The 26,255-nt window shown below is 38.0% G+C and overlaps 1 protein-coding gene across 2 annotated transcripts in view; it reads left to right on the top strand.

Annotated features, from left to right (window-relative positions):
- The window catches only part of VAV3 (vav guanine nucleotide exchange factor 3), a 360,452-nt gene that overhangs the window by 189,992 nt on the left and 144,205 nt on the right, over window positions 1-26,255 (top strand). For both annotated transcript variants that reach the window (XM_012751555.3, XM_075999917.1), the window contains exons 12-15: window positions 255-341; window positions 5,039-5,124; window positions 6,697-6,829; window positions 7,221-7,330. In XM_012751555.3, coding sequence (XP_012607009.1) covers window positions 255-341; window positions 5,039-5,124; window positions 6,697-6,829; window positions 7,221-7,330 — 416 coding nt within the window. The remainder of the gene's footprint in view (window positions 1-254; window positions 342-5,038; window positions 5,125-6,696; window positions 6,830-7,220; window positions 7,331-26,255) is intronic.

Raw genomic sequence — 26,255 nt, 5'->3', positions numbered from 1 at the left:
TTTAAGACAGCAACATCCTTACTCTTCTCAGGGGTGTGGTAAATGACAACTCTCCAGTCTTCTCAGCTGTACTCCATTCTTAAATTGCCTTTGAGATGCAGCTTTGATTGACTGGATGTTCATTTTATTGTCATTGAAAAGTTATGGTGGTTACTTTTACCACTAATGGAATTAATGATGTGTTTTCTTTCAAAGAAGTTTGCATCTCTAATCTTAGTGTGCCTTCTTTTTGTACCCTTCTCTTTATTCTCTAGGACTTGGCACAATATGTGAATGAAGTGAAAAGAGATAATGAGACACTTCGTGAAATTAAACAGTTTCAGCTATCTATAGAAAATTTGGTATGTAATTATCCTTCTATCCAGCTTCCCTGCACCCCCAAATCGAAGGGCATTCTAGGAGTTGTTGAAGGCAAGATAGTTTACCTTCAAGTTTCTGTTGTTTGAAGTTTTTTTTTTCCCTGCTTCTTTTGTTTGGCAACATTTGCATGGATGTCTGGTGGCGCCTGTGACTTGTCACAATCTGGGGACTTTCTGTCCTTGCTTGTGGCTCTCACCTTAGTCACACTCTGCCTCTTCTCCCAGCATTCTGAATTCTAAACATGGGAGTCCATTTTTCTCCTTTTCCTTCCCTCTCCCCGTGCATATTCCTTTTCACTTATTAATATTACGCATATTTACTGAGTGACTGCTATGCACTAGACACTTTGAGACTGGGACTGTTAAATATGAACAAGATAGTCTCATGATTAGAAGACAGTAAAAAAAAGAGTTAAAAAATGCCACATTGAGATTAGTGCTGAGAATCGGGTGCTATCTGGGAGGATAATAAGAGGAGTACTAGTTCAGATAAGATGGTCAGAAAAAGTCCTTTTGAGTCATTTGAACTGGGGCCTGACAGATCAGAAGCCAGACACACAGAGATCTGGGGGTGGGGGAAGTGATCCAGGCAGAAGCCATTGCAAGTGACGTGACCAGAGATATGCAAGAGCTAGGCGTGTTCAAGATGCTGAAAGGTAACAGTGGCTGGAGTTGAGAGGGAAAGGAAGGGCGGTGGGCCCTGAGGCGTGAGGGGCGGGGCGACTGCATAGGTAGCTTTGTAGACCGAGGCACTGAGATGGTGTTCTATTATGACAGCGGTGGCAAGCTAGAGAAAGGTTTCTGTCAGGGAGTGTTACAGTCTGATGGACATTTCAGGAAGACCCTATAAGCAGAAAGACCAGTCAGCAAGCTTTTGAAGTGGTTTCAAGAGAGGCTGGAGCCCTGGGTTAACAACTGTGGGCAGTGAAAGTAGAGATGAGTGGATTTTTTTTTTTTTTTTTTTGAGACAGTGTCTCGCTTTGTTGCCTAGGCTAGAGTGAGTGCCGTGGTGTCAGCCTAGCTCACAGCAACCTCAAACTCCTGGGCTCAAACAATCCTTCTGCCTCAGCCTCCCAAGTAGCTGGGACTACAGGCATGTGCCACCATGCCCGGCTAATTTTTTCTATATATATTAGTTGGCCAATTAATTTCTTTCTATTTATAGTAGAGACAGGGTCTCACTCTTGCTCAGGCTGGTTTCGAACTCCTGACCTTGAGCAATCCGCCCGCCTCGGCCTCCTAGAGTGCTAGGATTACAGACGTGAGCCACCGCGCCCGGCCGAGATGAGTGGATTTAAGATATGTTTTTGGTAGAGCAATTTTGTTGCTGCTTTCTCTGAAACTTTGTGAGCCTGTCTCATTCTTTTCACACATACAGCCATGTCCCTGTTTCAAGACACTGTTGCCTGCCATCTTCCCAGTCAAGGTGGCGTCTCGTCATCTCTTCACATAGTGGTAGCTCCAAAACATGTATTTCCCAATTCACTGTGTTCCCTAGACTTGTTAAGGTTTTCCATTGTCTTCAAGATTCCTTACCATGATATTTAAGGCCCTCGATGATCTGGACTTGCACTATTTTTCTAAACTCATTTAGCTAATAACCATCCACATAGCTTACATCAGGCATCCTGAAACTACAGCCCGCGGGCCACATGCAGGTGTTTTTGCCTGTTTGTTTTTTTACTTCAAAATAAGATATGTGCAGTGTGCATAGGAATTTGTTCATAGTTTTTTTAAAACTATAGTCCTGCCCTCCAATGGTCTGAGGGACAGTGAACTGGACCTCTGTTTAAAACGTTAGAGGGGCCGGGCGCTGTGGCTCACGCCTGTAATCCTAGCTCTTGGGAGGCCGAGGCGGGCGGATTGCTCAAGGTCAGGAGTTCAAAACCAGCCTGAGCAAGAGCGAGACCCTGTCTCTACTATAAATAGAAAGAAATTAATTGGCCAACTGATTTATATATAAAAAATTAGCCGGGCATGGTGGCGCATGCCTGTAGTCCCAGCTACTTGGGAGGCTGAGGCAGAAGGATCACTCAAGCCCAGGAGTTTGAGGTTGCTGTGAGCTAGGCTGACGCCACAGCACTCACTCTAGCCTGGACAACAAAGCGAGACTCTGTCTCAAAAAAAAAAAAAACAAAAAAACAAAAACGTTAGAGGACCCCTGGCTTACATTATGGATATTCCTCTGTATAATAAGGTCTCTGATTTGTTGTACATTTTTATAGTTCTGCCTTTGATCATAATCTTCTCAGAGCCTAGAATGTCTTTTCCCATTATTCCCTATCAAATTTCTTCAAGGTCCAACTAAAATAAATCCCTTTTCCTAATCTCCCATCATTCCTTCCTCTTTGGAATTCCATAGCATATTGCCTGCATGGCTGTGTAGCATTTAAAAAAATTGTGGTAAAGTAACCTTAATTTACTATCTTAACCATTTTTAAATTGTAGTTCTGTGGCACTAAGTACCTTCACAGACTTGTATAAACTCTCCTCACTGCCTGCCCATCTCTAAAACTCTTCATCTTGTAACCTACTCTGTACTCATTAAGCATGAACTTTCCATCCCTTCTTTCCCTGGCCCCTGGCAATTATCATTCTACTTTTTGTCTCTATAAATTTGACTACACTGGGTACCTCATATGAGTGGAATCATATAATATTTGTCTTTTTTTGTCACTGGCTTATATTGTAGGTAGCATAATGTTTTCAAGGTTCATCCATCTTGTATTACGTGTCAGAATTTTCTTTTATTTTTTCTTTTTGGCATATCTGTTCATTTCAGGTCTGCTAATATATCATTGTATATGTATAATTCACATTTTCTTTATCTAATCATTCATTGGTGAACATTTGGGTTGCTTCCCTCTTTTGGTCATCATGAATGATACTGCTCTTAATGTGAGTGAGTGTACCAATATCCATTCCAGTGCCTGCTTTCACTTCTTTTGGTTAATATGCCCAGAAGTGGAATTTCTGGGTTGTGTGGTAGGTAATTCTATGTTTAATTTTTTGAAAAATTGTTATAATTTTCCATAACAGCTGCACTATTTTATATTCTTACTAGCAATGCAAAAGGGTTCTAATTTTTTCATATATCCTCACCAACACTTGCTATTTTGTTTGTTTTCATAGTAGCCATCCTAATTGTTGTGAAGAGATATCTCTTTGTGATTTTGGTTTGCACTTTCTAGTGATTAATGATGCTGAACATCTTTTTCCTGTGTTTATGGGCCATTTGTATATCATTAGAGAAGTGTCTATTCAAGTGCTTTGCCCATTTTTTATTCAAGTTGTTTGTTTTTTGTCATTGAGTTGTAGGAGTTCTTTATATATATCCTGAATATCATTCCCTTATCATACATGGTTTGCAAATACTTTCTTTAGTGGGTAGCATTTTCACTTTGTTGATAGTGTCCTTGATGCACAAAAGTTCTTAATTTTGATGAAGTGCAATTTATCAATCTTTTGTTGCCTGTGTACTTGGTGTTATTCAAAAAGTCATTGCTAAATCCAGTGTCATAAAACTTTTCTCCTGTTTTCTTCTAAGAGTTTTATAGTCTTAGCTCTTACATTTAGGTCTTTGAAACATTTTGAATTAATCTTTGTATATGGTGTAAGGTAACTTCATTCTTTTGCATGTGGATATCCAGTTTTCCTAGTACCATTTGTTGAAAAGCTGTCCTTGCCCCATTGAATGGTCCTGGCAATCTTGTTGAAAATCATTTGACCATATATGTGAGGACTTATTTCTGGGCTGTTTACTATTCTATTGGTCTAAATATCTGTGTTTATGCCAGTGCCATGCTGTTTTGAGTATTTTAACTTTGTGATAAGTCTTGAAATCAAGTCAGGAAGTGTGAGACCTCCAACTTTGTTCTTTTTTAAGGTTGTTTTGACTGTTTAGGATCCCTTGAGATTCTGTGTGAAATGGATGCACAAAATGATGCACAAAAACATCATTGGGATATTGGTAGGGAACATTTATTTTTATACTTTCTTATTACAGAGTTAAGCACACATCTGTGTCCTTTATTGGAAAGGACTTTCTAGATGTGATAATTTTCAGTCAATTCTTTTTTCCCTTAGAATGTACAATAAGTGCTCATAAATACTTTAAAAATGTGATTGCCTCTGGGGAAATAGTTCATTATTTTTAATCATTAAGTCAGAACATCCCTGGCTCTGTAGACCAAATCAGGTTCCCCTTCCTGTACTCTTCCTTCATGGCAATCGTGCCTTTGTAACTATATGCTTCTGTGGATATTTGTTCCTTCACTGGGCAGTATGTTCCATGAGGGCAGAGTCTATATCATTTTGCCCTGCACATACAATAGTGGCTGCTATGCAGTAGATGCTCAACAAATATTAGTTGCTGGAACTTTCTTGTGATTTGGATTCTTACAGGCAATTTTCTCTTTTCATAGCTCACTTCCCTTTTAAGATTATAAACAAATTAATTCATATTCTCAATACCCCTTGGGATTACAAAGGACAGACTGTTTTTGAAAATGTATCATGTAGACATGAGCTTTTTATAGTAAGTGTGCTGGAAAAAAATGTAAAAGTGATAAAATTTATAAAGTAATAACATAGTTGTCCTGAGCAATTACATATGCTAATATTTATTTCTATTTTTATGTGATTATGAAAAACTCAGTTGTGTACATTTTATATTTTAGAACCAACCAGTTTTGCTTTTTGGACGACCTCAGGGAGATGGTGAAATTCGAATAACCACTTTAGACAAGCATACAAAACAAGAAAGGTGAGAAAAGAAGACCAATACTGATTTTCAAAATAAGTAATTAGTATCAGAAGATTGAAAGAAGCTTAAAAACAATTCCTCTAGGACAAAGAAGAGGAAAAAGAGAAAGAAAAACAGAAGGACAAACCAACCCATAATTTCTAAAATTTTCTAATATAGGTATCTTAGGTATTCCCCTGTACTGGTATCTGTTAATTTGTCCAAATTCTTAGGAAGAAAATAACAAATATAGAAGATCAGCTAGGGTAAAAGAGTACACAATTAAGTGAGGAAAGAGAAACAGATAACTACCATAAAAACATAATAGATTTTTTAGAATGTATTTTAAAATAACTAGAAATAATAGAAAAACTTTCTAAGAAAGAATACTAAATGAGGACCATGTAGGATATGTTCTTGAGAGAAATTGGTAGGTGGAGTCCTTGGAGATTAGTAAGGTTGGCCTGGAGTCCTTAATTATCTATATATGTGATTGTCAAACTAACTGATGCTTTTGTGGTTCATTTGGCCACCTTCTGGAATCTTTGGAGAAGAGAAAATGAGCCAGCAGAGGGCAGCATCAGCTTTTGCTTCCACATTGATACCCTGGCTCCACAGGTAGCTCGCAGAACCACATAGCCCTTAAACAATACTCTGGGAGAAACAGACTTTAAAACTGATGCAAGTATCATAGCTCTGTGAATGTATCATTATCATTGTGTAAAAAATGTGTTTTAATTACTGAGAGTTTATGAAATTATACAGGTATTGGTATTGGATGATAGGGTTATAAGGGTTTGTTTTCTCCTCAAAATTATATATTTTTTTAATAATAAAAAAATATTAACATGAAAATTTCACCAGTTTACATTTATAGATTACATTTTGCTCATACATACACCATTCTATTTGTGTTTCAGGTGGTCCATTAAATCATGAGGCATAACATGGAAGTTAAAAGCACAGTTTCCAAAAATTATACCTGCTTGCGAATCCTGCTCTGTGCCTCACTGGTAGTGTGGCCTTGAAGAAATTATCTAACTTCTCTAAGCCTCAGTTTCCTCCCCAGTAAAATTAAGATGCTAATAGTACCTACGCAGCAGCAGGTCCAAGGGATTTAAATTGAGTCATGTTTATAGAAGTGATGAATATCACTTCTCAAGGAATTCCAGCTGATTCCTTGTAACTTCAGTAGATGTTAGCTATATTGTTGTAATTAATATTGTTCTATAAGTTTTCAGCTTTTAAATTGAAAAAGAAAGTAATTGCTCATGGACAAGCTTTATGGCTTATCTTGATTGGTCCTTTAATCAACTTTGCAGTGTGTGTATTGCTTTTAATGTGATTTTGCCATTTTAAAATGAGGGAACTGAGGTACAGTGAAGACATTTACATGGTAAAGGGTAGTGTCAGGATACAGACTGTTCTTATGACATCACATTCCTCATTGTTTTTAATGTGTAACACTGCCTGTCATCTTTAATGCAAAGGAAAAACACTTGGTTGGTTTAATTAAATCTTACTGGGAAAAGAATTAATGCACATGCTTCTAAACCATTTAAAATGAAATCAATCACTCTCTCTTTTTCACAGGCATATCTTCTTGTTTGATTTGGCAGTTATTGTATGTAAAAGGAAAGGTGATAACTATGAAATGAAGGAAATAATAGATCTTCAGCAGTACAAGATAGCCAACAATCCTACAACTGATAAAGAAAATAAAAAGGTGACTTCTTGGAAATTAATAACTGCAATTTACTCATAACTTTGAATATTCAGGAAAAGTATGCCAATACATTAATTGAGATGTGGCTTACCATCCAGATGTTTTTGTTTCTAGAGATTGATTAGGTGCATGTCTGTGTGAGAAATAACTGCACAATGCCACAGCTGATTTGATCATTTCTAATGCCCTAATGATCAAGATAGTAACATACATTTGGCATAGAAATTGTCATGGATATGAAGTTGACTACAATAATAAGTTTACTTGTTTAGTTTGTACATGGATAATGTTTTAAAGGGTTTTTGGATAGTTATGGTGGTGGTATTGAATTTGGAAACATGATGTTATTAATAAATGATACACATTAACCAAAGAATATTAATCTTAACAGTGGTCTTATGGCTTCTACCTCATCCATACCCAAGGACAAAATGGGTTAGAATTTTATTGCAAAACAAAAGATTTAAAGAAAAAATGGCTGGAACAGTTTGAAATGGCTTTGTGAGTATTTCTACTTCTAAAAATGCTTTTTTCCCTACTGCTTAAAACACTTATGAATAATGAACAACAGATAAATGTACTCTAATGCTTGCACAATGTGTATAGAGGCTGGGGAAACACTTTGCTCTGAGCGTGAGTGCTACTAGGCTGTCTGCTTGATAATTTTGGTCTCTGAGGAGTCCTCTTGGAGAAATGTTGGTGAATTTCTTCAAAAAGAAGAAAGAGGGAGCTCTAGTCTTCTGTTTGACTTTCTTCTCATAGGATTATTTTGGTGGTTTAGTTTTTAGCAGCCTGAGAAAATATTAATTATTCTCATAAACTTTTAATGTGATTACTGTTTTTAAATATATGTCTTTAAATTAAATGGAAATACCCTCCTTTGCATACATGCACAAATAGATGCATATATGCATTTATCTTATTTTTAATAAAATGATTGATTTTTCTCTCCACTTTTAATTTGTTTGAATCCTGGCTGAAATGCTTAGTATATTCAAGGAATGATTTAAGGGCTTGATTTCTTTCAGTGTTCTTTACTTTTATTGAAGAGGAAACTCAACAAAGAGGTGGGAAATAAATCAGACCTGTTTCAAAAGGAATGGTATATAGAGATGTAATTACCAAAGAACATGTCTTTATAGGAGTTTCTTTTTAGTTTTGATATCTATGGAGTAAAAGGTGCATAATGACCCGTTTTTGGGAAACATATAGATTACCCTGAAATAAACAGTTGGCGAAAGGTGAAATTAAAGGGAACCACTTTTGTGATTTGTTTCATTTGTGTTCTAGCATTACTTACCATTTGTTGCCAAATTCTATCAGTTTTTTTTTATTTTACTTTATTTTAAGAAATGCTCATGTTAATACAAACTTGAGGCAGAATTAGAGTGTTTTACTGTAGCTCTGAAAAGAGGAAAATAAAGGTTCTCTTAAGATTATCTTATTTACCATTTTGAGAGATAGGATTGTATAGCCAAAATATTTTTACGCTTCTAGACCATTCTTGGTTCAGCTATAATCACTACTGTGAATTGGCTGCACAGTCTTAATTAAGTTACTTAACCTCTCATAGCCTCAGCTTCCTCATTTATAAAATAAGGATGATCTTTTTTAAAATTCCAGACAATGTGTCAGTAGAATACTAGTCAAATAGTACAATAGCAATCATATGCTATTGAGTAATAGGTGATGTCCATTGTTATTACTATTAATATTTTGTATTTAGGATGCTAGTATACTTATAGGTACTTATAAAACTAGAGAGCATCTTCCAATACACTGTTATAGTTCATATAATTTATTGATTATAATAATTAAACAAGAGGTTAGTACATTTAATGCAGTAGCTATACCACAGGGACCCACTTGGTTTGGGGCACAAGTGAGGGAATTGGTGACCTCTGCCTGTCTCTGATTAATAGCAGGCTACATCATAAAGCTAGGGTTTTAGACATCAGGAGTTGAGCAGTTGAAATTGAACTGAGAGCATGCTTGGATTAGTGGTAATGTGCAAAGGCAGAGCTGATCTCAAGCCTTTGCTCTTGTGGGCAGGATGCTAGGCTAGTATTTTTCTGATGGGTTCTATGTGGCTATATAATCTTTAGATGAGTAAAGGAATTTCTGCAGAAGAGGAAAGTTGAATTTCATGTCCCAGAGCAGGCAGCCTCCTTGGACTGTATGATAGACATACTGGTGACTGTTTTGTTCAGTTGCTGTAATCTAATAAAAGAAAACTAAGAAATGGCAGTGCATGAAAAACAGCAAGGTTTGTGTGTCTCCACAGAATGGCTTCTTCTCAGTGTTTTTAGTGTTAAGATGGGTCTCTTGAGTTCTTCTAGAGCACTCTGGACTACTGCTTTAATGAATTCTGAAAAGGAAAGGGAGGCATTGGTGGGAGGGTGGTGGACATTCAAAGGAGCTGATATTTTTAAGACTGATGAAATGCTTTTCAGTTCTATTTACAGAAGATGACCTGCTGTTTATGGAATGACTGGATCACTTATTTAAAATAATTGCAAATCACCTTTAAGATACTTAAAATATTGCTCTTAATTTAGAACATTTAAAAAGACCATAGAAAAGCATGAATATACCAGTAAACAATAAATATCCAGTGAACACAAATCATCTCCCCAGAGGTAACCTGAATCTCAGCCTCTGTCTTGCCTAAGCACATCCCCGTCCATGCTCGGGAGTCATGTTCTCTGGCCTTCTTTGGCCATAACCACTTCCAGCATTTAAATACGCAGTGAATCACATCAGAACTTGGCAAATGTCTGTAGGAAAGGCGGAACAAAGAGAAAAGCAGCAGTGACCCACTTGGATAGAACAGGAAGGATTTTTTTTTTCTTTTTTCTTATGAGAAGAAGTGGCAGGGCTGATTGCTCCTGAGGTTGTTGGAACAATTATTGAGCCAAAGAATGTTCGTATGCTGCAGTTCTGGGGACCATACTCTAAAGAATATATTTAAATCTTTAGGAGGCTGATTGATATGCATTGCTTACTTTTATTTATTCCAAGAGGGCTTTTTGTCACTAACTGTCTCTCACAATTCCATTTAGTCATCTGTGAAATAGGATGGCAAATATTTTTATCGGGTTAAGCTGGTTTTCATAATGATGCTGGAAAATGTGGATTCGAGTGCCTATAGCAACATTCAAAATGTCGTTATGAAGCTATGGATATGTTTTACTCAAATCCATTATATCCATTGTGCTTTTATGAATTCTTCTGTTAGATATAAATTAATAAACCTTGTCACGCCCATTTTATAGCTCAGGCAACTAGCAATCATGGGAGCATTTCAGGAAATTCATATAAGTTTGATGCTATGTAGAGTTGATGATCTCAGTTCACAAGATTTTTTTTAGCCATGAGGGTGCTCAAATAAGCAACTGGACTCAGATCTTCTTATCTAAAATTGGAGTCAGGGGTTTTTCTTTGTCCCCCCCCCCCCCACCTGTTTATAGGACCTAGGGATCAGATAGTTTCCTTAAATTTCCCAGGAATAAGTCAAAACTGGGTACAATATAAAATAAGTAGAATAAGGAGGGTTTTTAAAAGGAGAGTTAGGGAAAAAAGGTAAAATACGAGGAGAAAAAAAGCTTTGCACATGGTAGAAATTGGTAGATTCAGAATCAGCCTCTGTAGTGTGTATTGAAGAGAAAATGAAAGGCCCTCGTGGCCTGGAATTTCTTTTGACCGACCTGACCCAATTCTTGAAATTCTAACAATTCACATTTACTCCCTTGAATGAAGAAAGCCCCTTTGAAGATACGTGTACCGTTATTACTGCCACTATCTAAGATTTCTTAACTGTGTAATGTTATGCCATGCTGAGTGGTACATGGATTACCTAAGGAAAAACAGCATAGAGGTCAGTCATGTCTCTTGAAATATTAGCTCAGGATATTTATATGTTAAACATGAGGCTAATGGGGTAGCGTGGAGAAGAGAATGGGATTGGGAGATGGAGCTTCTGGAGCTCTCGCTGGTTACCTGGAGGCTGCCCCTGAGCTCTGTGCCTCCCAGGATGGGCCCCTGCAAAGCAGCTGCCCTGGTGGGATGCCGTGGGGAGTGGGATATCTAGCCATTAAGCTCCACGAATCGCATTTAATCTGAGGCATAGTGTTTCTTCCTAATTTATTCCCCATCTACTTCCAGAAGGAATTTGAAATCACTCACAATAAAAAGCACACATGCCGCAGAATTAAAAAGAAAAATTTAAATAATCAGAGGTCAAAGAGAACAGTGTTTCCAACATTTTCTTCAAACTCAGCCTCCACTACATAAGAACATTCTCTTGAAATTTTACTTTCTGTGGTTTGTATGCTAAAAACAATAGGCATGTTTTTCACGTTTCAGATATAAAATTATTTCATCAAACATAATTTGTTTTAATCTAAAGATATTGCTCAGATATTCTGAATACCAGAGAGATAATTGCCAGAGGAAATTTTATTCATTCTGCAAATATTTATTGAGCACTTGCCTTGTTGCCAGACACTATTGGAAGCCCCGGGCATGTAACAATGAGGGAGCCGTTGCAATTGAATTTAAATATTATTATTTCTAAATAGATTAATATTCAGTTAACATATAATGGATTAGATTTCAGGACTGAACTCTTGATAGTTCTAGCCAAACCATCTCTCCCTCCCACCCCATTTACTGAAAAATCAATAGATGGAGGCCCAAGAATTGCCCTTGACATAGCCCCTTTCCTGCGCATGTAATCAATCTCTCACCAGTCTCTGCAGATTAAGTATAAGCACTTGCCTGTATCTCCACTGCACCCCCTGGTTTAAGCCTTCTGCATCTCTAACTAGCTTCTGCATTCCCTGCTTCCTCCCGACCAGTCCATTCTTCACCAAGTATCGGAGTGAACTGATTGTGTTCTGCCCTACTTACAACCCTTTGTTGGGTATTTATTGTACTTGATATAATATCAAAATTCTTACCAGGATGGAAGAAAACCCTGCATGATTTTATCCCACACATCTTTCCAGCGACATCTCACATCAGTTTTCCCTGTGCTCATTTTGCTCTAGTTAGATTGTATATTTCAGTTCCTGGAGAATGCCCAGGCCTCAGCCTTCACACATGAGCTTTCCCTGCCTGGGATGGTCTTTTCTCCTGTTGTTTGGATTGCTGGTTCTGTACCTACATGCCTTGGCTTTAAATGTTACTTTGTGAGGGAGGTCTCTGCTGACCCCTGTGCTAAATGAGCAACCCCACATCCCCATTATTCTTTCACAATTATAATTGTATTGCCAGAGAAAAGTCATTCAGGCATTGTGTTTTCAGCAAATCCTCTGATAGAGAGACGCTGTTAATTCACTTGTCTGCTCAGTTTTATTAATACCTCTTTTTTCTTCTCCTAAAGAGTATGGATTTTGGGCTGGGTGTGGTGGCTCAGGCCTGTAATCCTAGTACTTTGGGAGGCCGAGATGGGAGGATCGCCTGAGACTAGGAGTTCGAGACCAGCCTGAGCAAGAGCAGAATGAAGTCTCGTCTCTACAAAAAATAGAAAATTAGCCGGGCATCGTGGCACATCCTGTAGTGCCAGCCACTTGGGAGGCTGAAGCAGGAGGATTGCTCAAGCCCAGGAGTTTGAGGTTGCTGTGAGCTATGATGACTCCACTGCACTCTAGCCCACGTGACAGAGCGAGGCCATGCCTCAAAATGTAATAAGGATGCTTTCTTGCTTACTGCAAAAGAAGCGAAATTGAACTACATTGTTAGACCTGGGAGAAAAGGAAAAGGAAATAGATCTGGGGATAGAAAGAAAGTTTTGGATTTTGGCCAGGTGCAGTGGCTAAGGCCTGTAATCCCTGTACTTTGGGAGGCTGAGGTGGGAGGATCGCCTGAGGCCAGAAGTTCAGGACCAGCCTGGGCAACATAGTGAGACCCTATCTCTGAAAACACTTTTAAAAAGTTTTGGGTTTTGGTGTGAGTGAGGCTCTGGATTTGCTGTGGAGTCTGAGGGATTTGGGAAGAGGAAAAAGGCCTTTTGAGACACATATCTTTGAACTCTGAATTGCATTGCCTTTTATGTTTTTGAAATGCTAAGTAAAGAATGAAATTACCTTTTGGTTTTCTTGGTTGCTTTGTATGTACCTTTAATGCTCCAAGGCTGAACTGCCTGGGCTCTTGGACAAATGGAGAAACCCTGTTAGATCTGTTCATCTATTTAACGTCTGTTTCTTCCACTGGGCTGTGAGCACCGTGAGGGCAGGGATCTTGTCGATGTTGTTCACATGCATGATCTGTCCTAGCACAGTACCTGGTTCATAGTGAACAATCTTATTTTTATTGTAAATTTGAGATTTTACTTCCCAAGTTTTCTGACAACCAAGAAAAGAAAAGAAAAAAGACTTGATGAGTTTTGGATTTCTTCTGACCAAATATCAGAACAGCCCTTGGTGGGGAGAGACTTTTTCTAGTATGGTAAGATCCACAGTAGCCTTAAGGCAGGAGTCAGTAACCACAGCCGTGGGCCCTATACATCCCACCACTGTTCTACTGGAACACACCACACTCATTCATTATGAGAATTAGAGCATCAGAACTTAATTATGACCAAATTGAGTAGTTCTGACAGAGCCAAAAATATGGCCCACAAGGCCAAGAATATTTATTCTCTAGACTTTTACCAAAAAGTTTGCTGGCCCTTGTTCTAAGAGATGAAATTTGTTGTATCAACAGATACCTATTTATGTATTGGAGAAGATCCAAACAGACCTCCTGATGAAGAAAATGAAGAAGAGGGGGGGGTGGGAGGAAGAAGAGAGAGAAGCAGTAGTACTCGTAGCGGTGGTAGTAGTAGTTGTCGTTTGAACCTGCCATAGAATTCTCTGACTTAGCTTCATGTAGATACTAGACACATCTGTATCTGGGCAAAAATACAAACAAAATCAGTCTTTTACATTTGCTGTGAGACTTTATCAATATAGGCATAGATCTTTCAGAAATTAACAACAAAGACTATCTTCTCTTGAAACACTCACCAGAGAGCTTAATTTTGAATTGATGTGTAATGTGACACAGCTTTATGCCTCTAAATCCCAGGATGGGTGTGTGTGTGGGTGCTCTGTCTGGCTGCCTAGTTGCCCCCATAAGGGAAGGGGTGGGCTCAGCAGCACTGGTCCACCCCAGGAAGCAGCATACGGTGGGGAGGGCACACTCTGGGTACTTCTGAGGGCTTGGAGGACCAGTGGAACAGCAGAGGGAACAGGTACATGACATAAGTCCCCATGTGACACCCGTCAGCATCGCAAAACACAGTGACTAGATTTTGTATGGAAACTGGAAAAGAAGTGAAGCCTTTCTTCTGGGTCTGACAGGTGGAACAAAAAATCAAGAAAGTCACAAGCAAGAATGTGGACAGAGAGAGAAATGAGAGAAAGTAGGTGGGCTCTGAGCATCACAGACCCTAAAACTGGAATTTGGGCCAAGTTCTGCCTACATCTCCAAGAGGCAAGGAAGCCCCAAATAGCATATGAGTTGCATGTTTTTTTCTTCAGTCTTCAGCATACAAATGAATGAGATCAGTGCTACCTGAAAGACAGGCTAGATAATATGAAAATCACCCATCCTTCTTGGTTCCATAAGTTTTATCCAAGCATCAAGTCAAACTGCCAGGAAGAAAAATATCTGCAAGGATAGCGTAGGTGTCTACAAAAATGCCTTAGAAAATTTGCAATCTCATCCTTGAAGGCTTATGGAGTGGGGAATCTGTGGCCTTTGGATTTCAAGATTGTTCTTTTTTAAGAACCAAAGGAGGCAAGAAAAGCTTCATATTTCTCTGCTGCACCTCTTTTAATAAAAGGATTTGTCCTGTAAATTTTGGATTCAGTCAAAAGGCCACACTTAAGGACCTAGAGGGCCACATGTGGCCTTAAGACTGCAGGTTACCCACCCCTTGAAGAAAATCTAATGCTGTCGGTAGAGAAGATAATGTTTTTCAATGTCTCCTACCTAAGGATCCACAAATAGATGATTTAGGCTGCTTGGGAGGCTAGAGCAGGAGGATTGCTCAAGCCCAGGAGTTTGGGCTTTTAGGGAATGTAGTGAATGTGAGTTACCATTAAGTGATCTCAGCTGTAACTGAACTGTATCCTCATGGCCTTTTGTAGAATTTATTTATTTAGTATCAGGGATTCCTGTTTAGGCCATCATGATATAACTTTAAAATGCTCCCTACTCTACTCAAAGAAAAATAAACCTGGATTTATTACCTATATTTGAGATTATTTTTTACAGTCTAATTGAACATCCAAAATGTCTGCTCAAAGAACAGACTGCATCTATTCAGGTATCCAGTTTCATTAAGTTTTATTATGTGGTTTATTGGGAAGGACAATAAGTCCCACAGAATCCAGGCCAATAGCAGCAATGTGGTGAGCTTTTCTCTATTCAGGAGACAACCACATCAACAAGAAACGTTTTTAATCAGTGATCTTTTAATCTTTGTGCTCTCGAAGCACTTTCTCCCCAGCAGCAATGCCATTTGTGCCTGTGATTTATTCTGAAATTTCCTCCCTGGAGAGCACACTGAGGAAAGCTAGAAGGGGAAGGGAAGACACTGGTGGTGTCAGCGTGGCCACAGGGTCAGCCTTCCCGGATGAGCTGTATGTGGGGCTGACATTTTGACTGCGGTGGCACCTGCTTTGGCATTTTCTGGGTGTCCAGAGCCTGTCAGTGTCTTTTTGGAAACTGGTAGCTTTATCGGCATAAAAAGCAAAATATCAGTCTACAAACTATCTCTCTATTTGTCTACCATTTGTATTTGTGGGTTTTTTTTTTTTTTTTTGAGAAATTATTTTCTCTAAAAACAACTTTTCTTCTTCTTCTTTCAAAGGCTTTCATGGCCAGTTTTTAATATGAAGAATTTGTTTATGGGTGTGGAATCTGTGCCGACAGGATCCATTGCCCCTGGGCTGTGCTTAGTCTCATGGTGCGGACTTACTCACATTAATCTCCGAAGTTGAAGCCAGCTCAACTCTCCCCGAATCTAATGTATTGTCTATAACCTTTCAAAATTGGCAGTTAAGTCAGGATAGGGAACTATACTGGCAGCAATAAAAGGAAGTAGGACACGGGACAGTGCTCAGAAAAATCACAGCTGTCATAAAATGGAGTCTTTCAGTAGCCTGTTTGATCCAGAAACATGTAAAAGCATTTCATGCATGACAAAGCATTAGTAAATATTGAATAGTATTCTTGTTTTGTTATAGCCTAGTGGGGATCAACCTCTCTCCTTTTTCTCTGGTTATATTTAATAATTATTTGACATGTTTCTGACACTCTTCTTGAACATGCTTATGAGGAATTGGAAGTCACAGGACAAAGAGCGAAGGCTAGATATCAAAATTTCCATCAACAAATAAGCATTACTCTAGTTAAAACTAAATGCAAATAAAATTAGTAAGCTGAATTGGTGTCCCTGAGCCTTTTTAATGGAGCCTTTGATCTGTTGATTTTTTTTTTTCTTTTTAAATGAACAATAATAGTGCAACCAGGAGAGTTTAAGCTGGCAGTGGTGTTCACTATGCTGTGTCTAGCTTGTCTGGATTGTATAGAGGTGAACACAAAGAGTAAGCTTGTTTTGGAATTGTTTGTTGTACTGAGTCAACTTGGTATATGGTTTCCTTTAAGAAAATGATAAAATTTATATTACAGTGAATTCTACGCTGGTAAGCAAGCCTAACAGTTAATGTTAGATATACTACTGTTAGGATATTGCTTGATAAGAAATTATTAGACCATAAGAATTACTACTTTGGGCTATACAACACAAATAAGCTGCATTTGGAAATTGGCAATCCAATGGGAGAAACTTAGTTTTTCCTCTTCATGGGGCAGTAGGCAGTAGCAGTTTAGTTGGGGAGATGATAAGAAAGTCATACTTCAAATATTTTTGAAAAGGACTATGTATTATATTACATGTCTAAATTCATTCATTTGTTTATGTATTTATTGAGCATCTCATACATGCTCAGGAAGTGTTCAGCACTAGGGATAGAATGATAAGACAATTTCTCTTCTCTCTTGGACTTTACATTGTGACAAGGCTTAGATTTTCAAGTCAGCATTATAATGTTAATGCAAAGCAGTGATAAATTGTAAGGTGCATGAAGTGGTTTATACTACACATTATTTTAATGCAATGGGGATGGTATTGGAAATTCCAACATAGAAATTTCATGTGTATGTGATGCTGATGGACAAACTTTCAAAGAGTTATTGGGTCCCTGGGATCTAAGAAAGGTATTCACAATGGAAAACTTTTCCTTTTCATTTAAAAAGAAGGCAGTTGTTATAAGTTAATTATATATGCTCTTTGCTTCAAATAAGTTGGAAAAAATGCCATTTGCCACTGATATATAATTTCAAAAAATTCATTTGTTTTAGTGTTTTTCCCCATAGATTCTGAGTACCTTTTCATAATGATCGGAATCTTTAGAAACTATGCTATTTTATAAACTCATGAATTCTCTGAAGAGGAAGTTAAAGTTCCTCTGTTTCAACCATTCATGACCTGAGCCTGTCCTACAACTTCTTTCCAAGTGCAGCCTGTGCTTGAATGCCTTTTGTGACGAGGAACTCACTGCCTCTGGGATTGTTTGCACTTTCTTTGGTTAGCTCTCATTGTACAACTTCCTAATAATGAGTTGAAACCTCATTCAGTGTAGCTTCTTGGGCCCAAATAGAACATGTCTAACTCTTTACCCTACATGGAAATCCTTCAGATATTTGAAGATAACTATTCATTCAAGTCTGTGTTTAAAACAGTTTTTTTTCTTGAATGAATGAAAAAAAACTTAATTTAGAAAGATTCTTTTATTAACTAGTTTAATTGAATGCTAATCAGGATCAGGTAAACTTGTGGGTAAATTGAATGTTTCTTTTAAATTTTTTTTTTTTTAATTTCAGCATATTACGGGAATACAAATGTTTAGGTTACATATATCGCCTTTGAATCCAATATATGGGCAGGGTACAATCAATGCTAGATGTTGTTGTTCCCACACACACAAAAGTAAATAATACAGTTTTATCTTTTTGAGGTGTTTAGAAATCAACTTTGGGACTTCATGTTGACTCATGCATAACATTTGTATATTCTGATTTTGAGTTTTTTAAAGGAGGTTTCAGATTTGAATTCCTTCACATTAGTGTATTTAGAGTCTAGTGCCTCGTAGTGGTAATTCCTTATTCTTATATTGTGTTTTACAGTCTCCAAACTGTTTTTGGATAATACCTCATTTGCTTCTTAGAGTCCTGTGAGGTAGCTGGGCAGGTATTATTCCTTTAAAAAATGAGAAAATAGAGGAGAGAATAAGTATTTTATGTGTGCTTTTTCAGTTAGCAAGTGGCAGAAGCTGAACTTGAATCTCAATCTAGGTCTTTTTCTCTTACACCACGCTGCCTCATTTGTAGCATGAATACCTACTGTTGGTCTCCAGTGACAAAAGTTTCCTTCAGTTTGCTTTATAAGCAAGAGGTATCCTTATGTAGTATATCAATTTAATAGATGAAAAATATGATTTAGAATTTAAATGCTCTCCACTTACTTCTTAGTGATGCTATTGGATAAGAATTTGATACTTTTATAAAATCAAATAATAAGTAACATTTTAAATATTATTAACAAACTGTAAGGATAGTTTAAGCTTCACATAATTTCCTTAGAGCACAGTAAATCAAATCTTAATTTGCAAGTTAATTTCTATCAAGTTTTTTGGTCACTTTATCTTATCACAGGATTGAGCCTAATATGACTTATGCTAAGGTTTGATTTTATTTAGTTTGGTGGTGTTTTCCTCTTCTAGTTGTTTAGATAATGAGATTTTAGTCTCAGAGTCTAAGTTCTGTTTTTAGAAGTAAAGGAATTGGGGAGGAAAAGCCTCTTGGTCTGAGGTTAAGTCCTGGCCAGTTATCTGAGTGGATTAAGATGAGTTCTAAATAAATATGTGTGTTTCTTTTCATCCGGCACTTTGGTAACATTGGATGTTTATTACATAAGTCGCTGAAGGTATGAACACAGTGTGATAACGCTGTCATCCTTCTCCTTCAGGACAGACTTTATACTGAGCATTGAATAGCTTCTCCTTCCTGGGGAGAGCCAGATTTGAAGTCGTTATCTGAACCACGTGTGTGACCTGTCTGTCACTTATTAGAATAGCAGACTTTCTTCTAAACATCTTTCTCTAAGAAACCACTGAATTTGGGAGCTCAGATCCTAGCCCCAAAAGTAGCTAGAACCTTCCATTGGTCAGTGGTCCCTGTTTGTTTAGTCTCGCCTACACCTTTATATTTATCCATCAACATCACTGTCTGTACAAAGCAACCAGCTCTTTGAATAAAGGAGGGTAATCCCAAAAGTCATAAATGCCCTAAATTAATGGGCTTTAAAATAAAACTTTTCATTAAAAATAATACTGCCTTATTTTATAAAGTTTTTTTTACAGTAAACAAACAAAAAATCTTTTGTATTTATTATTCTTCCAATCTGTCCTTGCTTCAGAGAGAGAATGAGAGAATGAATGAGAGAATTCTCTCCTATGAGAGAATTCATATTTGCTGGTGTTAACATTATATTCCAAGAATGATGCTATTTTGGATGCTTGCCTCATTGAATCTTCACAAAATTTATGATGGGGCAGTTTATCTCTGTTTTTATAGATAAGAAAACTGAGGATGGTAAGTGTAACTCCTTTTGTAGGGCAGACCCCACCCATGCTCTTTTAGTATACCATGTTGCAGGACATGCTTTTTCCATTCTTTTCTCCAGAGAATTTCCTGTCCAAATAGGAAGGAATAAAACTGATGTTTTATTAAGCCCAGATTTTTTTTTTTTGAGACAGAGTCTCGTTCTGTCACCCCAGGTAGAGTGCTGTGGCATGATCATAGCTCACAGCAACCTCAAACTCCTGGGCTCAAGTAATCCTCCTGCCTCAGCCTCCCAAGTAGCCGGGACTACAGGCATGCACCTCCATGCCCAGCTAATTTTTTCTATTTTTGGTAGAGATGGGGTTTTACTCTTGCTCAGGTTGGTCTCAAACTCCTAACTTCAAGTGATTCTTCTGACTTGGCCACCCCAAGTGCTAGGATTACAGGGAGTGAGCCACAGTGCCTGGCCTAAGCCTAGATTTTTAAAAAATCTCTTAACATCAAACTACAGACTTCCTGTATTTTTCTTTGTTTCTTATCCCTTGGATAGCAACAGCAACCAGAAACAAAATTCTTTCATCTATTATCATACACCAAATTTGCCTTATGTAGTCTTTGACTAATGACTTGTTGGTCAGAATAAACTCAGGGATCTGTTCTCTGATAGTACATTAATAATATATATGCATTAAAGCTTCTTCCCAGAGAATATTTGAGCTTTGACATATTGAGCACTGGCATTTTAAATTAAAGCCGTTGCTGTCAGTGCATTTTAAAAACTAGATAGCTTAGAAATAATGTTTCATACATAGCGAAATAGACCCGAGGTCACATGTAGTTTACTAAGGCAAAACTATGCCTGGCCTGTTTAATTGTGGTAAGGGTTCAAATTGAGTTTTCCAATTATAACAACCTAGACATCTTTCAGACTGAGAAAAAAACTAAACTATTTTGCAGGGCTTTGATTTACTAGAAACACTATAGAGCAACCTAATGGATTTTCTACATACCATAGGAGCTAGGAATAATGAATTAGAAACTATTCTGAATCCTTCAGGACAGGAGGGTATCAAGATTAAACTGATGCTTGGTGACAATTATGATTCTATGGTCCAGCCCTAGCCTTGCATCATTGTTTCTTGTCTTACAAATGCTTTTGTATCTGCTTATATTAGCTAAGCAATCTTTTTGCTTGTGGCATTAGACTTGTGCAAGTTTATAAGTAGTCTGTGTTAAGCCTTTTCCTTAGTGGATCTGATATGGGGACATTTTGTGTTACACACATATTTTTGTATAATATACATACATATACATGAGACATGAAGGTTCTTCTTTAGGGCAGTGTAATAAGAACAATCTCAGATTTGGAACCACAGAGGTCATGTGTGACACCTACCAGCCTCTCTCCCTGGCCATTTTACAGGTAGATCAATTAGCAAATTATTTTTCCTTCAAGTGCCTATGTGCTGGATGATGTCAGAGCTTATATCCAGGCAGATCCAGGGTAACTTCATCTACAGAGTAACTTGCCCGAAGCCACAGGAGTAAATAGTGGAACTGAGTAAATAGTAAATAGTGGAATAGTAAATAGTGGAACTGAGACTAGATCCCAGGTCCTTTAATTCCTGGTGATTCGTTTTCACTCAGGACAGATCTTATGTTGGTGGGTACATTTTACATAAAATGAGGGTCTTCTTCTTTGCCATATATCCCTCTCACAGAAAGCTGCCAATTCCCTGTCCAGAGGCCAGTGGATTTGGGGTAGAGGAGAACTCAACCAGCCTCCGGTGGATATTAGCAACAGTACCTGTTATTCTACCATCTGTTTGACATTAACATACTGCTTGCTGTTGACATTGCAGATTTATTTTCAGCAGGGCACTCCTGACTCCTGAATACTTGATACTAGCATGAAACCTTCTAATTGCAGGATACAGTGAAATCCAAAGTGAATTAGAAATTTAATTAAATTTTTTGCTTGTTTAATTGTTTAATGTGTCGCACAGTTCAACTTGCAATTCCATATTCAATTATAATGAAACTCCCCTTAGATTGGTTTTGTTTTGGGGTTTGAAAATGACTCTAAAAAGGGTATTGATGCTTTAAGAGAATCCCTGGTTTTATAAAATTTCAATGTAAGAGATTGAGTGTTTTAGTATTAGGTTTGTATTGACTCTTGCTATTGACACAAGTCTAAATGTGCAAAACCGACAAAGGCTAAATCCCATAGGCTTATGTTTAATTTAAAATATGGCTAGCTGGCCATTTTGAATATACTGGGTAGGTTGACAATCTGAATACCTGACTGATTGGGGAAATAGTCAAATATTAATTTTAAATGTTTATTAGTAGACTGTTTGCAATTGGTTTTTAACTTCATTTGGAAAGCGAGAATTCACGTTTATTTAAAATGGCCAACAAACCTGATTTCATAAAGGTGTTTGGAGGTTAAATGCGTAATAGTTAATTTATGCTTAAGGAATATTTTTAAAATTTGGAGGAAAGGTAAGGCAGCTGAGGATAATGTTAATGATGAATAGTAATGAAGGCTTAAAGATTCCAAGATTTAATTGTGGAGATCATAATCATATTCATCATCCTAAAATCAGAGTGGGCAACTTCATTGAAAAGACATCTTAGTGGAGTTCAAAGAATGCTGGCCAAGGAGAAGAAAAGTAAGGAAGGATACAAGTCCTATCACTGACTTGCCCATGAGACCTAGGCGACCCTCATTTCCTCTCTGGAACTTAATTCACTCATCAGTTTAAAGAGGGGGTTGAAAATATTTGTGATCTCTTTTTGTCCTGCATGGCAAAGGAAGGTGGAGGAAGTGTGGAAGTTCATTATGATACAAAAATAATGGTATAATTGAATCCACTTTTATTTCTATCCAGCAGTTATGATGTTTTTCTCTAGGTCCTCAAAAGTACATTAGACAGTTATTACTCATTGTGTGAGCGTGTGTGTATGTGTGTATTTGTGTGTGTGTGTGTGTATGTGTGTATTTGTGTGTGTGTGTGTGTGTGTGTATATATATATACACACACTGGGCAATGATACTGTGGTCTCTTTGGGAAGATTAAGGTTTTCATGCCTTAAAGGTGATGCTATGCTTTGAATTCTGCGTACCCACTGTGTAAACCATCAGGGAAATTCAATAAGCAGAGCCTCATTCCATCTGTGGAAACATAAAGATGATGAAATAATATTCAGAATTGGTTTAATCAGTTTAATTATAAATGAAGGTATTGCATACATTCAAAATCTTAATAAAAGAAATAAGATTGCTTTGCTGATTCAGTGGAACCCATCATCTTACAAAGCCAAAGAAATTAACTGTGAACCCTTGATCAAAAAGCACAGATAGTGTGTGATCCAGGGAACTTGATTACTGCTGGCTTTTAGTGATGGAGGCTTTTTGATATTAAAAGCTCAAGAAGCCAGAGAATGATTATGTAGAGAATGGATTGATTAATCAATGACTTTCTCAAAGATGGTTCTGAGGCATGACTAGGAAAACTGAAATGAGCCAACTGACCATTAGTGGTCAGCGCCTCTCCTTGAAAAGTGTTTGCAGAGCTCTTGCACCCAGAGCACAGGGGGAATTTCTGGGGAAATTCTTGCAGCTTGTGTGAGGATCAAACCTAAGTAGAGTTTAATAAAATTCAGCCTTACAGTGATTTGTTTATCTTCTGTGAGCAATTTCTTTCTTTCTTTCTTTTTATAGATTGATTTATTTATCTGTTTGTGTACTCCTCTAGTGCTTTTCCTCATCTGAACCGAAAGCACTTTGCAAATATCAGAGCTCAAATTTTAAAAAGATCATTGATTTTTTTTTCAGCAGCCCTGAAGGTAGGCTGTCACATATCATCATTTATTTCTGAGATAGGAATATTGATAGTATAATATTAAAATCTTTCATTAAATAATGTTGGTTTGGGTTGTTTTTTTTCTTATAGTGGTGGTATCTAGCAATAACCTAAATTCAAAGCAGTTTTATGTTTGCCTTCATCTATATGAGCATTGCTATTTAAAAGTACATATTACCCAGGACAGTATATGGTTACCTTGTTGCTGTCAGGAAAAGGAATAGCATGTCAATAATAATTGTCATCGGCTTAAAACATTCCTCTGTGACTGCCAGACAGTTGCCCAGGAGACCCAAGGAACAGGCCTTTGATTAGCTACTGAAAATTTCCCAGCATGAGCAGCTTTTTAAAAGTTTGGTAGAGAGTCAGTAAACCCTGAGCATCTTGTGGACCTACTGCGACATCTCCCGCCCTCCTCACTTCCTGCTGCAGACTTCCATTTACTAAACCTTTGTCATTTTTAAGGAAAGCTCAGATCAGGATCCCCAATCTTTTCAGTTCAGAGGACCATGCATGAAGTTAAGCCCCTGCCCGCGATGGCAACACCAGTCAAGCAGAAACAATCACGAGGAGGAAATTATAGGGAAGTCCTTATCGTTTCTTTATGGGCTGCTGTAAGCCTCTTCACTGGTCTCCCTGCTGCCAACATAGCCACCTGTATGTAGCCTCCCAACTGACTGCTGCAGGGGTGACCTCTCTAAACTGTCTTGCCCCACTCTTGTTGGCTTTGTCTTTCATTTCTGACTCCTTTTTTCACTCGCAACTTCGCTGTCTTACTTTAGGTCTTCAGATTCTTCTACCTCGCTTTCTGTGGTCATCTCTATAATTGTCTCCTGATCTCTCATCTTAGCCACTCTATAGCGTGGCTGCCAGAGTTTGCTAACATACAAATTCACTCCGTTATCTGCACACGCTCCTTTAGTGCTCACTCACTGCCCACAGAACAAGATCAGATTCCTGGAATGTGCACAGATGGCATCTACAGCCTGGCTCAGGCCCAGCTCCAGCCTTATTCTTCACCATATTCAGTTCTGCAACCAGACTGGTCAGTTGCCAGAACATACTGGGCTGCTTTATAGCTCTGGGCCTTTGATCACAGTGTCCTTTACCTGGGATCTGCTAGGGAACACATCTTTTAAGACTCAGATGGAAGGCAGTTGTTCTCTTTCCATGTACCACCCACCCCATCCTATGCTATAGGATTGACCAATCTCTCCTTTACTCGCCCCACCATATCTTATACCTTTGGGGAGTGCTTTATTAGATTTACTTCTTTTCATGCCTCCATCTTCACCCTAGATTGAAAGGACCATAAGACCAGGGGCCAGTATTTTTGTCCCAGCACAGTGCCTACTACACATTAGGCATTTAATAAATACTTATTAAACAAAAGAATCCCTGAGACAGCTGAGTAATAGTATAAGACAATTTTCAGATTGTAAGTACCACGTGAGTTCAGATAAAAGACATATCATTTTAGGCTACAGTAATCTGGGAAGGTCTCAAAGGAAAAGTGGGGACCTAAACTACAGCGTTAGATTGCATTTGGAGTGTGCAGAAAAGGAAGAATATTCATGACTAGGAATAACGGTTTGGAGCTTATACTGAGGTGAGCATTTGAAGGGTAATTTGAATAAATGGATCTCTTTAGCTTATGATGGGATGCCATTGGAGATGTCATTTTCCTATTTAAAATGTTTCTGTTGTTCTTCATGACCCACCCATGTAATAATTTCTGAACTCCTTAATACTGGGTTAAGAGTCAAATCAGAGCTTGCTCTGTTAATGATTCAGAGCTTGGGCAAGTTGCTTGACTTTTCTCAGCCTCAATTTGGAAATCACGAAATTGAGATAGGATGTCTATCTCATGGTGTGTATTGTAACATTTAAATAAAATAATAACATTTACCATTTATTCTGTATTTACTACTTTTCAGGTACAATGCAGGACACTTATGTGTGTTAGCTCATTTAACCTTTGCAACCGCTCCGTGTTAGTTAGGTATTTTTTTCCCTCCTCATTTTACAACACAGGAAAAGTAGTGATACCCACTGGAAATATGGAAGACATGATTCCAGGATGTTTTGGAGGTTGGGAGGGAACAGCCCCTCTATGTAGGGTGGCTGACAGCAGTATTTAATTCAAAGTAATTAATGGTACCAGCGCATTCCATGGGTTCAAGGGAGGTTGAGATTAGTAAATTGTGGGTTAGTTCACACAGAGCTGTTTGGTGCCTTGTGGTATAACATAGCTTCAGCTCAGAAGCTGGAAACATTACCCTGAGACCCCATGTGACACTGAATGCCTCTTTCTGGGAGTTAAAATGGAGTTGGAGATGGGATGGTAAGAGTGAGGACATTGCCATATTTGGATCTCTGAGCTCAGTAGGTTTAGTGAGATAGCTTGACCTGAGGGCTGTACCCTGCTGTGAAACATTCTCATGGGCTGGGAACGCTTTTCTGATAATTATCCCAGGGATAGGCCAGATGAATATTGCCAGAAACCAAGGTCCCTAAAAATGATCTCTTCTTTATTAAACTCAAGGTCGTATAATATAGAGTTGGAAAGCATTATCTTTGGAATTCAACAGGTAACATTGAATCATGACAGATTTTTTTAGTTAGGTGACCCTTGAAAAATTATTTAAGCTCTCTGGGGCTCAGTTTCATAATCTGAAAATGGGAATAACAATACTTATTTCTTAGAGTCATTGTGAAGTTGAAGAAAACACATGTACAGCAACTGTCGCCGTGCTCCAGAGAGCCTGAGCACTCAGAGGTGGCTGATACCTATAGTTTTAGTTTCTCCTCCCAGATGAATGCAGGCCCATGGTTCTGGCCAGGGTTGACATACAGTGTCAAGGAACCTGTTTGGTCAT

Source organism: Microcebus murinus, chromosome 2 (assembly GCF_040939455.1).
Source record: "Microcebus murinus isolate Inina chromosome 2, M.murinus_Inina_mat1.0, whole genome shotgun sequence".
Classification (NCBI taxonomy): Eukaryota; Metazoa; Chordata; class Mammalia; order Primates; family Cheirogaleidae; genus Microcebus; species Microcebus murinus.
Note: the sequence above shows the minus strand (reverse complement) of the source record. Positions and strands in the feature narration are given on the sequence as shown.